The sequence below is a fragment of the Giraffa tippelskirchi genome, chromosome 11, assembly GCF_054371585.1.
Source record: "Giraffa tippelskirchi isolate mGirTip1 chromosome 11, T2T-mGirTip1v1.2.pri, whole genome shotgun sequence".
Classification (NCBI taxonomy): domain Eukaryota; kingdom Metazoa; phylum Chordata; class Mammalia; order Artiodactyla; family Giraffidae; genus Giraffa; species Giraffa tippelskirchi.
Genome location: NC_137285.1, coordinates 132865826 through 132879750, shown reverse-complemented (window position 1 = coordinate 132879750; position 13925 = coordinate 132865826). Strand labels below are relative to the sequence as shown.

The 13925-nt window shown below is 37.3% G+C and overlaps 2 protein-coding genes across 36 annotated transcripts in view; one reads left to right on the top strand and one right to left on the bottom strand.

Annotated features, from left to right (window-relative positions):
- The window catches only part of IMMP1L (inner mitochondrial membrane peptidase subunit 1), a 79047-nt gene extending 69874 nt beyond the window's left edge, over positions 1-9173 (top strand). For 17 of the 31 annotated variants that reach the window (XM_081544122.1, XM_081544135.1, XM_081544127.1 and 14 more), the window contains 2 exons: positions 5221-5331; positions 6141-9173. In XM_081544122.1, the coding sequence (XP_081400248.1) occupies positions 5221-5331; positions 6141-6209 (180 nt within the window). In that variant the 3' untranslated portion in view covers positions 6210-9173. The remainder of the gene's footprint in view (positions 1-5220; positions 5332-6140) is intronic. The other 14 variants (XM_081544108.1, XM_081544113.1, XM_081544112.1 and 11 more) reach the window with 3 other exon arrangements.
- Positions 7152-13925, bottom strand: part of DNAJC24 (DnaJ heat shock protein family (Hsp40) member C24) — a 75382-nt gene continuing 68608 nt past the window's right edge. For all 5 annotated transcript variants that reach the window (XM_081544101.1, XM_081544102.1, XM_081544099.1 and 2 more), the window contains exons 4-5: positions 11951-12019; positions 7152-7557 (exon numbers count right to left, since the gene is read on the bottom strand). In XM_081544101.1, coding sequence (XP_081400227.1) covers positions 7427-7557; positions 11951-12019 — 200 coding nt within the window. In that variant the 3' untranslated portion in view covers positions 7152-7426. The remainder of the gene's footprint in view (positions 7558-11950; positions 12020-13925) is intronic.

Genomic DNA, 13925 nt, shown 5'->3' with positions numbered 1-13925 from the left:
AGAAATGACAAAGATAATGTAATTAATAGTCATGTGCTCTTAAACAGTGGTCCCCAGTTTCCTGGAAGACAGTTTTTCCACTGATCGCAGGGGATGGTTTCAGGATGATTCAAACACATTTATTGTGCACTTTATTTTTCTTATTATATCAGCCCCACCTCAGATCATTAGGCATTAGATTCTAGGAACCTGGGCTCACCTGCTCTAAAACACTAATTATAAATACTTTCAAGGATCTAGAGGGTAAACATAAGAAGGGAAGAAGTGCTAAATATAAGAAAGAACCAAGTGAAGTTTTAAGAGTGTAATTTATATGGTCTTTACAGCAGGTTGAAAAATGCAAAAGAAAAGATAAAGATCCTAGATTGTGAAGAAATATTTGCACTACCTGTCAAAAGACTTGTACTCAAGGTATATAAAGAGCTCTTAAAATGAAGAAGAAGAATCCATTTTAAAATGAGCAAAGTATTTTTCAATAGACATTTCACAAGATACACTAATAGGTACAAGGAAAAATACTTAAGAGAAATGCAAGTGAAAACCACAGTGTGATAACACAGTAGCCTACTAGACAGGCAAAACTTTTTTTTTTACTTTATTTTATTATTTTAATTATTTATTTATTTATTTATTTATTTTAGTTGGAGGCTAATTACTTTACAATATTGTGTTGGTTTTTGCCATACATTGACATGAATCAGCCATGGGTTTACATGTGTTCCCCATCCTGAACCCCCCTCCCACCTCCCTCCCCATCCCATCCTCTGGGTCATCCCATTGCACCAGCCCTGAGCACTTGTCTCATGCATCAAACCTGGACTGGTGTTCTGTTTCACATATGATAATATACATGTTTCACAGGCAAAACTTTTAAAAACTGAAAATACCAAGGTTATAAAGCAACAGAAACACACATACATTGGTGTTGGGAATGTAAAATAGTATTTTGGAAAAGTTTAAGGTTAAACATACACTTACGACCCAGAAATTCCACCCTTACATATTTACTGGAAAAAAAAATAGATGTGTATACATCAGTGTTCATAGCACTGTATTTGTAATAGCCAAAAATTGCAGGTTACTCAAATATCCATCAACAGGTTCATGGGAAAAAATACTATGATTTACAATGGGATATTCTCAGAAGGGCTTCCCTGGTGGCTCAGTGGTTAAGAATTCACCTGCTGGTGCAGGAGACATGGGTTTGACCCCTGGGTCAGGAAGATCCCCCGGAGAAGGAAATGCCAACCCACTCCAGTATTCTTGCCTGGACAGAGGAGCCTCGCAAGCTACAGTACATCGGGTCACAGAGTCGGACACAACTTAGCAACTGAACGACAATACTCAGCAGTAAAAAGAAATGAAAGACTGATACATGTAACATGTATTAATCATTTAAAAACTGCTCAACAAAAGCCAGACACAAAATAGTATGTACTGTGCAGTCTGTATGAGATTTAGGAACAAGTAAAACTAATCTCTAGTAACAGGAGACAGATCATTGGTTGCCTAGTACGAGGTATAGGGGTGGGAGGTTGACTCAAAAAGGAGGGAATTTGGCATGATAGTAATGTTCTACATCTTGATTGTGGTAAGTGATTATACAAGAGTGCACATTTGTCAAAACTTAAAATGAGTACATTTTACTGTAAAGTATATGTCTATAAAATTGATTTTAAAGTGTATACCTTTACCCCATATCAAAAAGAAGTATGTATTCCAAAAGGAATTTCAAACATAATGAATTGATAGTGAGTGAGTAATTAATAGAGGGGTAGGTCAGCAAAGGTGACTGATGTTAAGACTCAAACTTGAAGGTTTTCCTGTTTATAGAGATGCTCTTATTAAAGGTACCATCAATGATGAGGTTACTCCCTTGATTTGTGTACTTTATGCTGCTGCTGCTTTGTCGCTTCAGTCATGTCTGACTCTGAGACCCCATGGACTATAGCCCATCAGGCTCCTCTGTCCATGGAATTCTTCAGGCAAGAGTACTGGAGTGGGTTCCCATGCCCTTCTCCAGGGGATCTTCCCAACCCAGGAATCGAACTTGGGTCTCCTGCATTGCAGGCAGACTCTTTACCATTTGAGATACCTGGGAAGCCCACATATACTATTTCCAGATATATTATTTTGTTATTTTCATCTGTGACCTGAGATGTACTCATTTTTCTAGTTGAGCAGCCTTACACTTCACTGCACATAAATCAACTTATTAGTTCAGTTCAGTTCAGTTGCTCAGTCGTGGCTGACTCTTCGCGACCCCATGAACCGCAGCACGCCGGGCCTCCCTGTCCATCAACAACTCCCAAGTCCACCCAAACCAATGTCCATTGAGTGGGTGATGCCATCCAACCATCTCATCCTCTGTTGTCCCCCTTCTTCTCCTGCCTTCAATCTTTCCCAGCATCAGGGTCTTTTCCAATGAGTCAGCTCTTCGCATCAGGTGGCCAAAGTATTAGAGTTTCAGCTTCAACATCAGTCCTTCCAGTGAACACCCAGGACTGATCTTTAGGATGGACTGGTTGGATCTCCTTGCAGTCCAAGGGACTCTCAAGAGTCTTCTCCAACACCACAGTTCAAAAGCATCAATTCTTCAGTGCTCTGCTTTCTTTATAGTCCAACTCTCACATCCATACATGACTACTGGAAAAACCGTAGCCTTGAGACGGACCTTTGTTGGCAAAGTAATGTCTCTGCTTTTTAATATGCTGTCTAGGTTGGTCATAACTTTCCTTCCAAGGAGTAAGTGTCTTTTAATTTCATGGCTGCAGTCACCATCTGCAGTGATTTTGGAGCCCAGAAAAATAAAGTCAGCCACTGTTTCCACTGTTTCCCCATCTATTTCCCATGAAGTGATGGGACCAGATGCCATGATCTTAGTTTTCTGAATGTTGAGCTTTAAGCCAACTTTTTCACTCTCCTCTCTCACTTTCATCAAGAGGCTCTTTAGTTCTTCTTCACTTTCTGCCATAAGGGTGGTGTCATCTGCATATCTGAGGTTACTGATATTTCTCCCAGCAATCTTGATTCCAGCTTGTGCTTCATCCAGCCTAGCATCTCTCATGATGTACTCTGCATATAAGTTAAATAAGCCGGGTGACAATATACAGCCTTGACGTACTCCTTTTCCTATTTGGAACCAGTCTGTTGTTCCATGTCCAGTTCTAACTGTTGCTTCCTGACTTGCATACAGGTTTCTCAAAAGGCAGGTAGGTGGTCTGGTATTCCCATCTCTTTCAGAATTTTCCACAGTTTATTGTGATCCACACAGTCAAAGGCTTCGGCATAGTCAATAAAGCAGAAATAGATGTTTTTCTGGAACTCTCTTGCTTTTTCGATGATCCAGCAGATGTTGGCAATTTGATCTCTGGTTCTTCTGCCTTTTCTAAAACCAGCTTGAACACCTGGAAGTTCACGGTTCACATATTGCTGAAGCCTGGCTTGGAGAATTTTAAGCGTTACTTTACTAGCGTGTGAGATGAGTGCAATTGTGCAGTAGTTTGAACATTCTTAGGCATTGCCTTATATTATTATATAGGTAGGAACTAACTTTGCTATTGGCCCTAGAACCTATGGTAGTTCCACCAGTAGGATTTAATGATCTTAACAATATCTGATATTCTTTCAAAACACTTTTATTCTTTCTCTTGCAATAGATTTGACATTTAAGTGTATTTAAATGAAAATATTTAGCTTGATTCATTTTGGGCTAATATTTCTACATAAGACATTCCAAAATTATATCTGATGTAAAGTGTACTTCATATTTTACGTGCTTGTACAAATTAATTTTTCCAATAGTTAAAATTCAGAGGTGATGGCAGGGGAGGTGGGGGGAGAAATGAAATAGGCAGATCACAGAGGATTTGGGGGGCAGTGAAAAAATTCTGTATAATACTGTGGTAGGGGATCCATGTTGTACACTCATCCAAATTCACAGAATGTACAACACCAAGAGTGAACCCTAAGTAAACTATGGGACTTTGGGTGATTTTGATGGTAGTGTGAGTTCACCAGGTGTAACAAATATGCCACTCTAGTAGGGGATGTCAGTAGTAGGGAGGCCATGCATGTGTGGGGGTGGGAGGCTTATGGGAAATCTCCGTACCTTCCTCTTGTGCTGTGAACGTAAAACTGCTCTAAAAGATGGTCTTTGAAAAAAAAAAATTGTGACATTTAAAAAATCGGTCATTTCTTACTAAACCTAATAGGACTATTCTTCTTCACATAAGGTTCCCAAGTAATAATCAGTCAAAAGAATAGTGAAAATTAATTCCTTCCCAATAGATCGTTTTGGCTAGTCAGTAAATCAACTTTCTTGGGTAACAAAAACTAAAAAAAGAAACTTTAAAATACAATTTTAAAAACAGAATTGCTGGAGAATAATTTTTAAAGTTTATATTGAGGAGATATTAATAGACATTTGTCTCATATCACAGTGCACATTTTTTTACAGTAACATGTTCTAAATATGTTTATGATTGTCATTGACTAAAAATTTAAATTTATATTATTTACCAGTTAATACACAGGACATATATAAGATCTTTTCATTTAGTAGAGGGTCACCATCATTAATTTCACAACTGATGATTTTATAATAGGTCCTTCTAGTTCTTGATGGTCATTATTGAAGTATATAATACATTGAAGATATGGCCTGTACAAAGGCAGAACAAGGATCTTAATTAGAATTCTGACAAGCCCACTCCAATAAAATGATGAGATTATTTGTAATTGATGTCACAATCAATTACCACTTAGTTCATCATGAACATTCTAATAGGTCTGGCCTTGGTATTGGCCCCAGGATGTTGCTGAGTGAGTGGCTGCCCTGCTTATGCTGTTATTGAGACAGGGGGGCACATTTTCAGTCAGCAGCCTAATGACCTCTTTTGAAGTCTATTAAATTAATGACCCTGTCACACTGTTTTGATCTCTTATAACCTCAGTTTGGGGTTTGTATAACAAATTAATGTTTGGGAACCATGTGGCAAAAAAGATAGGTCTTTTTAAAAGTTGAAATATTAATACTACTTACTAATATTTAGTAAATGTTATTTTGCCGGAGATAATAGCAAAAATGCAAACCATAGGTTTGACTATATTTTACAAAAGAACTTTAGGACGTTCCTTGCTGCCTCCAAAAGACATAATTTTTTTATTCATAGCATCCATATTTGTTTTGAAAGGGGGTGCTTTCTTCTCTAATTCTAGGTGCCAAAGGGTCATGTTTGGTTAGAAGGTGATAATCTACAGAATTCTACAGATTCCAGGTACTATGGACCTGTTCCATATGGACTAATAAGAGGACGAATCTTCCTTAAGGTACTGCTGTTTTCTGCTTACAATGCAGGCTTTCTTTTCTGAGCTGGGGAAAAAAACAAAAAAAAACAGTTTCTTTCAAATGATCTTTGAAATCTTTAGGCTGTTACAATGACTACACCTTAGGAACATGTTAACCTTCATAGCTATAATAAACATTACCACTCCCCTATTATGACAGGTAATTTAAAATATTTTTGTTTGAATAACAAAGTTCAAATTACTTTAGTGGTAGCATAAGAAGCTTTTAACTTTCCAAAATTTTAATTTTCTCTCATACAACTTTTCCAACCATATTCATACCCAGGGCACATATTAATATGCATTTGCAGAAGAGCAGTCTAGAGTCCAGCTAGCTGGAATGCAGGGATGTCCCAGTTGTTAGTAAGTGCAGTGAGTCATGTGCATCGCTGTAGTAAATCACTGAGTCAGAGTAAAGATTATTGTTATTGTTGGCCTTTCCATTTTGTCACAGGCAGTAAGGAGAAAAACAGACATGAGTAGTTGGTGCAATTTACAGGATTTTTTACACTTAAGCAGATGTTATACTCAAGTACTTAGGCTTACAGTTAATTTTGACAGTAGTGAAAGAAAACACACACACAAACATATTATTTCTTATATAATGTTTGAATGTTCCAAATTTTAGATTTTAAATATGTACACAAATACACATTTACTTTCTACAGTGTTATTTTGATGTGGAAAATTTGTTCTTGATTGTAGAATAAGGAGAAAGGGATGACAAGGGAAATATGATGATGCTATAACATCACTTTACTAATTGTCTTCAATCATGTCTGATTTTACAGATTTGGCCTCTGAATGATTTTGGATTTCTACGTGACAGCCCTAATGGTCACAGATTCTCTGATGAGTAGCAAACATTTATTCTTTTCATTTGATTATTGTCTTCTGTTCAAATGAGTTTACTATCACTAAAACCATGTACTTACTAATAAACTATTTGTTATTCAGTTTTATTTTTAATTGTTAAATATAAAGAATAAGCACCACATACTCTGGAAGCTATATTTGTTCAAAATATACGGATAAAAATATAATCCAAAATAAGTCATCTAAATTTAGATATAAAAGTATTTTTAGGGAAAACCTAGAACCACCTCACTTTCAAATTTTTGGTTGTATAGGTATAATGAAAATAATTTACTCCTCTTGAATATGCCTCATGCTTTAGCTACATTTACAAGGTAGAGTAGTAAATACTTCTTATTAAGTCCAAACCAATAATAAATACCAAGAGTTTAACCTAATAAAAAGCTGCTAAGTCACATGCTTGGCTCAGTCATTTGAAATTGAGGAAGAAAGTTTCAGTGATCCCATAAAAGATTTCTTAAAAAATTTTTAAATGAGTTCTGACTTACTCTGTACATAGAATAGTAAATATACAGAAAATCAAAGTCTTTATAGTTAACTACAATCAATAACAACACATTTAAAAAGTCCATTTCATCATACCAGCAACACAATAGTCATGTTTTCTGACTCCAGGGCTATCCTTCTTTCTACAGTTGCCATTTCACTTTATTAACTTTGAAATAACCTAATGAATATCCATATTCAGCTTTCATCATGGGGAAGCTAGGCTTACACGTTATTCACAAAGATTCTAACTTAATTCTAATGACCTGAGATTTGAGAGAGTTGTATAAAAGGCGTATTACTTTAGCAGCTAGATATATCAAATTACTTCAAAAACAGCAACTACAAAAGAATATGATTCTATGACCCATTAAAAGAGACATACCTACACGAAGAAAGGAAAATTTTTACTTTGTACCAATAGGAAAATGAACCAATAATAGTTTTCAGGTGAGAATTTATTAAATATAACTTTAAATTCAAGACCCCTTTCTTGTGATCTATAAATGTAAATACATATGAATGATGAAATTAATTTTCTTTTAATCCAGGTGGCCTCTGCTTGACAGTCATATTTTCTCTGCAAAAGCACAGCTGACAAAGAAAAGAATCCTTTTTTTTATCAGCTTTATACATTTGCTTGAATGGACAAGGGTGGAGTGGCCTCTCCTCCATGTGTCTGAATTCTCTAAATAATTCCACTTAGTGAACAATCTCAGCGATAATGAAGGAGTTCAATAATTAGTGAACATGTATCACAAGAAATCAGCGTAACTTCTTCTGCTTCATCCTTTGAAACACTGTATTTTCCGCCGCATCGACAGCTCAGAGAAAAGGAATGATCATCTGCAAAAAAAATAAAAAACACTTACATGTAAATTAAAAAGTGCAACTATTCCACAAAAAATGCAAAATAAACGATCTGTCAATATAAAATATATTTAAATGAAAACTTGAAAAAATGTCTTGTATAGGGGCAGTGCTTCTGAAAATTAATTACTAAAAGGTCATTATCTGTGGAGGAGATGGATGGAAACTATGAAATGCTAGGCCAAAAATCTTGCTAGGAAAGGAGATGCTCAGAAGTGATCAATGAAATTTATTTGAAGTCTTATGTTTCTTTAAGATTCATATAAATTTTATATTCTTCTGAACAGTGTTTGTCTAAAATATTACTGTGAAAGAAAAAGAAATAGCCCTACGTGTCTTATTGTCAAGGAGCATCCCTTTGCCCGCAGTATATCATTTCAGAAAAAACTGCTGAATTCAGCAGATTCCTGTCTCTTCTGGTATCACTCTATTTCAAGAATTTTGATTAAAATATTACGTTGGTGCAAGTTGATATTGGAATACATTCTAAATGTGGTCATCATTTTAATGCACATTTTTCACTTTATATTTTTTTACTAATGGCTTATTACTTGCTGTTTATTTTATATTTTTTTTAGACTAGGGAAATGATGTTAGACAAGAAGCAAATTTGAGTCGTAAAGCAGTTGAGACTACTCACAACATCAACAACGCATTTAGCCCAGGAAGTGCTAACAAATGTACAGTGCAGTGGTGGTTCAAGACGTTTTGCAAAGGAGATGAGGGCCTTGAAAATGAGCATAGTGACTGGCCATCGGAAGTTGAAAATTACCAATTGAGAGCCATCATTGAAGTTGATCCTCTTACAACTACAGGAGAAGTTGCTGAAGAACTCAACATTGACCATTCTACAGTCATCCAGCATTTGGAGCAAATTGGAAAGGTGAAAAAGCTTGCTAAGTGGATGCCTCATTGACTGTATATAAAAAAAATCGTCGTTTTGAAGTGTCATCTTTTATTCTACACAAAAACAATGAATCATTTCTTGATCAGATTGTGATGTGAGACCAACAGTGGATTTTATACAACAACCAGTGATAGCTCAGTGGCTGGACCAAAAGGAAGCTCCAAAGCACTTCCCAAAGCCAAACTTGCACCAAAAAAAAAAAATGTCCTTTGTCACTGTTTGGTGGTCTGCTGCCAGTTTGACTGTAGCTTTCAGAATCCTAGCAAAGCCCTTACATCTGAGAAGTATGCTCAGCAAATCGAGATGCACTGAAAACTGCAACACTTGCAGCCAGCATTGGTCGACAAAATGGGCCCAATTCTTCTCCACAACAACACCTGACGGCACCATCACACATCCAGCGTTTCAAAAGTTGGATGAATTGGGCTACGAAGTTTTGCCTCATCCACCATATTCACCTGACCTCTTGCCAACCAACTACCACTTCTTCAAGGATCTCGACAACTTTTTGCAGGGAAAATGCTTCCACAACCAGCAGGATGCAAAAAATGCTTTCCAAGAGTTCGCTGAATCCTGAAGCACAGATTTTTATGCTATGGGAATAAACAAACATTTCTCATTGGCAAAAAATGTGTTGACTGTAATGGTTCCTATTTTGATTAATAAAGATGTATTTTAGCTTGGTTCTAATGATTTAAAGTTCATGGCCTGAAACTATGATTATGTTGCACCAACCTAATATATAAACATACAGTATGGTGTTCTTTCTGTGGGGGCTCTGTGTGTCGTACCTGTTTGTTTGGTGTTTACAAATGATGGAAAGAACCAAAAAGCCAATCACTGAAGTGAGATGCCCACAGGAGGCAATATGGTGCAACATTTTGCCTACTAATGGTAGAAATTTTATAAGTCTGTCATCTTCCTGGTAAGTTGAAATACTTGTTTCTTTTACCCGAAAGAATCTCTGATCCACTAGGTTATTTCATTTTACTGTCACTGAAAAATAATTACTGATCATATTATTTTACTACCATCATGAATAAATTAGGGATTAATGAACTAAATCTATAAAGAGACATCTTATAATCAAGTATCTTCAGTTCAGTTGCTCAGTCATGTCCGACTCTTTGCGACCCCATGAACTGCAGCATGCCAGGCCTCCCTGTCCAACACCAACTCCCAGAATCTACCCAAACACATGTCCATTGAGTTGGTGATGCCATCCAACCATCTCATCCTCTGTCATTCCTTTCTCCTCCTGCCCTCAATCTTTCCCAGCATCAGGGTCTTTCCCAATGAGTCAGCTCTTCGCATCAGGTGGCCAAAGTATTGGAGTTTCAGCTTCAACATCAGTCCTTCCAATGAACACCCAGGACTGATCTCCTCTAGGATGGATTGGTTGGATCTCCTTGCAGTCCAAGGGACTCTCAAGAGTCTTCTCCAACGCCACAGTTCAAAAGCATCAATTCTTCGGCACTCAGCTTTCTTTATAGTCCAACTCTCACATCCATACATGACCATTGGAAAAACCATAGCCTTGACTAGACGGACCTTTGTTGACAGAATAATGTCTCTGCTTTTTAATATGCTGTCTAGGTTGGTCATAACTTTCCTTCCAGGGAGTAAGCGTCTTTTAATTTCATGTCTGCAGTCACCATCTGCAGTGATTTTGGAGCCAAGAAAAATAAAGTCTGACATTGTTTCCCCATCTATTTGCCATGAAGTGATGGGACCGGATGCCATGATCTTAGTTTTCTGAGCTTTAAGCCAACTTTTTCACTCTCCTCTTTCACTTTCATCAAGAGGCTCTTTAGTTCTTCTTCACTTTCTGCCATAAGGGTGGTGTCATCTACATATCTGAGGTTATCGATACTTCTCCTGGCAGTCTTGATTCCAGCTTGTGCTTCCTCCAGCCCAGTGTTTCTCATGATGTAATCTGCATATAAGTTAAATAAGCAGGGTGACAATATACAGCCTTGACATACTCCTTTTCCTATTTGGAACCAAATATCTTCATTTAATCCCATAACTTCGTTTTTTAACATCTAGATCTCATCATATGCCATGAAAAGAAAAAGAAAAAAAATTCAGCTGCTTTGTATTTATTCTCTAACCAAGTTTGGTCTCGGGAGAACAATCAACTAAATAAGCCAACTTAACATGTTTCTTTTATCAGTAAACGTTAGTCACTCAGTCGTGTCTGACTCTGCGACCCCATGGACGATAGCCCGCCAGGCTCCTCTGTCCATGGGATTCTTCAGGCAAGAATACTGAAGTGGGTTGCCATTTTCTCCTCCAAGGGATCTTCCCGACCCATGGATCAAACCCAGGTCTCCTGAATTGCAGGCAGATTCCTTACCACTGAGCCATCAGGGAAGCCCATTAAAGAGGAGAGAACCTTAGACTTTTCTATGCTGTGCTGTGCTTAATCTCTCAGTTGTGTCCAACTCTGCAACCCCATGGACTGCAGCCTGCCAGGTTCCTCTGTCCATGGAGATTCTCTAGGCAGGAATACTGGAGTGGGTTGCCGTGCCCTCCTTAGGGGATCTTCCCAACCGAGGGATTGAACCCAGGTCTCCCACCTTGCAGGATGACTCTTTTTACTTTGTACCAATAGGAAAATGAACCCTTCTCCTTTGCCTTCAATCTTTCCCAGCATCAGGGTTTTTTCCAATGAGCTGGCTCTTCACATCAGGTGGCCACTGTACTAGAGCTTCAATATCAGTCCTTCCAATGAATATTAAGGGTTGATTTCCTATAGAATTGACTGGTTTGATCTTGCCATCCAAGGGACTCTCAGGAGTCTTCTAATTCAAAAGCACCAATTCTTCGGCACTCAGCCTTCTTTATGGTTCTACACTGATATCTACATGACTACAGGGAAAACCATAACTTTGACTATACAGACCTTTGTCGACAAAGTGACGTTTTTGCTTTTTAATACACTGTCTAGGTTTGTCATAGGTTTCCTTCTAAGGAGCAAGTGTCTTAATTTCATGGCTGCAGTCACCATCTGCAGTGATTCTGGAGCTCAATAAAACAAAATCTGTCACTGCTACTACTTTTTCCCCTTCTACATATATTCTACTAGAAATTCATCTCAAGGGTCAACATAGGATGGAAGAAATTACCTCTTTGACTTTATTTTCCCTCTTACACAGATGGAGAGTAAACCAAAAATCAAAGTAGTTTAAAAAAGAAATCCATATGAAACCTTAAGTAGCTAACATCTAATTAGGACAGAAAAATAACTGGGAATGAGTCACATAGGGGGACACCAATAATTGAAGTTTAGAATGAAACAAAAATATTCCAAACAAAAACACCCACATATATGTAAAAAGCCAAGCTGTTATTCCTTTTTAAGATTTCTAACATCCTATGGAGTTTTTTTTTTTTTTTCTCATACAAAGTCCCTAATATTTTTCCTGATTGTAATCAAGAGAAAAAAATAATTCCAACCTTCATTCCAAGACATTTCTTCAAGATATATTTGAGAATCTACTGGTCCCGTATTTCTTAGGTCATCTTCTGTAAAATATAGAATGAGATATTTTCTTTTGATATTTAAATTATAACCATGAAGAATGCTAAGGTGGCAACTCCAGCCTGGTCACTACAATTCTAATTTTCCCCGAAGAAACCAGAATTGAAAGAGATGCGTGTACCCCAATGTTCATTGCAGCACTGTTTACAATAGCCAGGACATGGAAGCAACCTAGATGTCCATCAGCAGACGAATGGATAAGGAAGCTGTGGTACATATACACAATGGAATATTACTCAGCCATTAAAAAAAATACATTTGAATCGGTTCTACTGAGATGGATGAAACTGGAGCCCATTATACAGAGTGAAGTAAGCCAGAAAGAAAAACACCAATACAGTATACTAATGCATATATATGGAATTTGAAAGATGGTAACGATAACCCTATATGCGAGACAGAATAAGAGACACAGATGCATAGAACAATTTTATGGACTCTGAGGGAGAAGGTGAGGGTGGGACGTTCTGGGAGAATAGCATTGAAACATGTATATTATCATATGTGAAACAGAACACCATTCCATGTTCGATGCATGAGACAAGGGCTCAGGGCCGGGGCAATGGGATGGCCCAGAGGGATGGGATGGGGAGGGAGGTGGGTGGGGGGTCCAGGAAGGGGAACACATGTAGACCCATGGCTGATTCATGTCAATGTATGGCAAAAACTATTACAATATTGTAAAGTAATTAGCCCCCAACTAAAATAAATAAATTTATTAAAAAACACAAAAACAAAACTTAGCTTACTACTTTTGATAGCAATTTTAAAGCTACCTGACTTCAGCTGACTAAAAAAAATCCAGAACATTTTATAAATGTCATTTTTCACAAGTATGCAATAAGTAAAACCATGAAGTTGGTTTTGATGACTCTGCAATCAACTAATGAACTGCATTTTGTAGAGGGAAATTTCCAGATAAACTGTGTGACCAAGAAGGACAGTGTGGAGTCAGGTAAAAATTATTTGAACCTTAGTTATAATATTTTACTAGTTGTCAAACTTTAAGTATTTCAGATTATCTCTCATCTTCTTTATAAGGGTCACTCTGGATTGAATTATGTCCCATCCCCCAAATTCTTATGTTGACACCCTAATTTCCAACATCACCATATTTGGAAATAAGGCCTTTAGGAGATAATTAAGGTGAAATGAGGTCAGAAGACAGGTCCTAATCTGACAGAACTGACGGCCTTATAAGAGGAGGAAGAGAGAGGTCTCTCTCCACTCACATGCACAAAAGAAAGTATCATGAAGACACAGCAAGAAAGTGGTCCTCTGCCAGCCAGAAAGAGCCCTGACCAAGATCATTATCAACTGGAACCTCAATCTTGGACTTTTCTGCCTCCAGAACTGTGAGAAACAAATTTCTGTTGTTTAAGCCACCTGGTCTATGGAATTTTGTTACATCAGACATATTTTTATTATGCCTTTCAATCAACTGAGATCAGGCTAAAAGTGTTTCAAAGAATAAGGTTCTAATCAAATGTAAGTGGCTATTGGTCATCTGATTTTTATTTGCTCACAAAACAGTGACAGGTAACTTACAAGAAAAATTATTTTAAAATGTCAATAACCATGCAATGCAAGCTTTCTGTGTTGATGTTCCATTGCTGTTTCCTGGGCCAAAGTTTTCCCTGCAGATGGGAAGTCCAAAGAAACCTGGGATTCCACCTAAGTTTAGTAGGAATTTAGTAGGAATGGTCTAGGTAGTATAAGCCTGCACTCTTGCTTAAAACAAGTGTACTTTAGGACAAAGAAAACAACTACAGATGAGAACTTGTCTTTGTTTTTAAAGGCATGTTATACTTCCTGTATGCTTGTATTGTTCTTCTAGAAGTCAATGCTTAAAAGAAACAACTAAAGTCCACCCCTCCACCCCAATGAAAT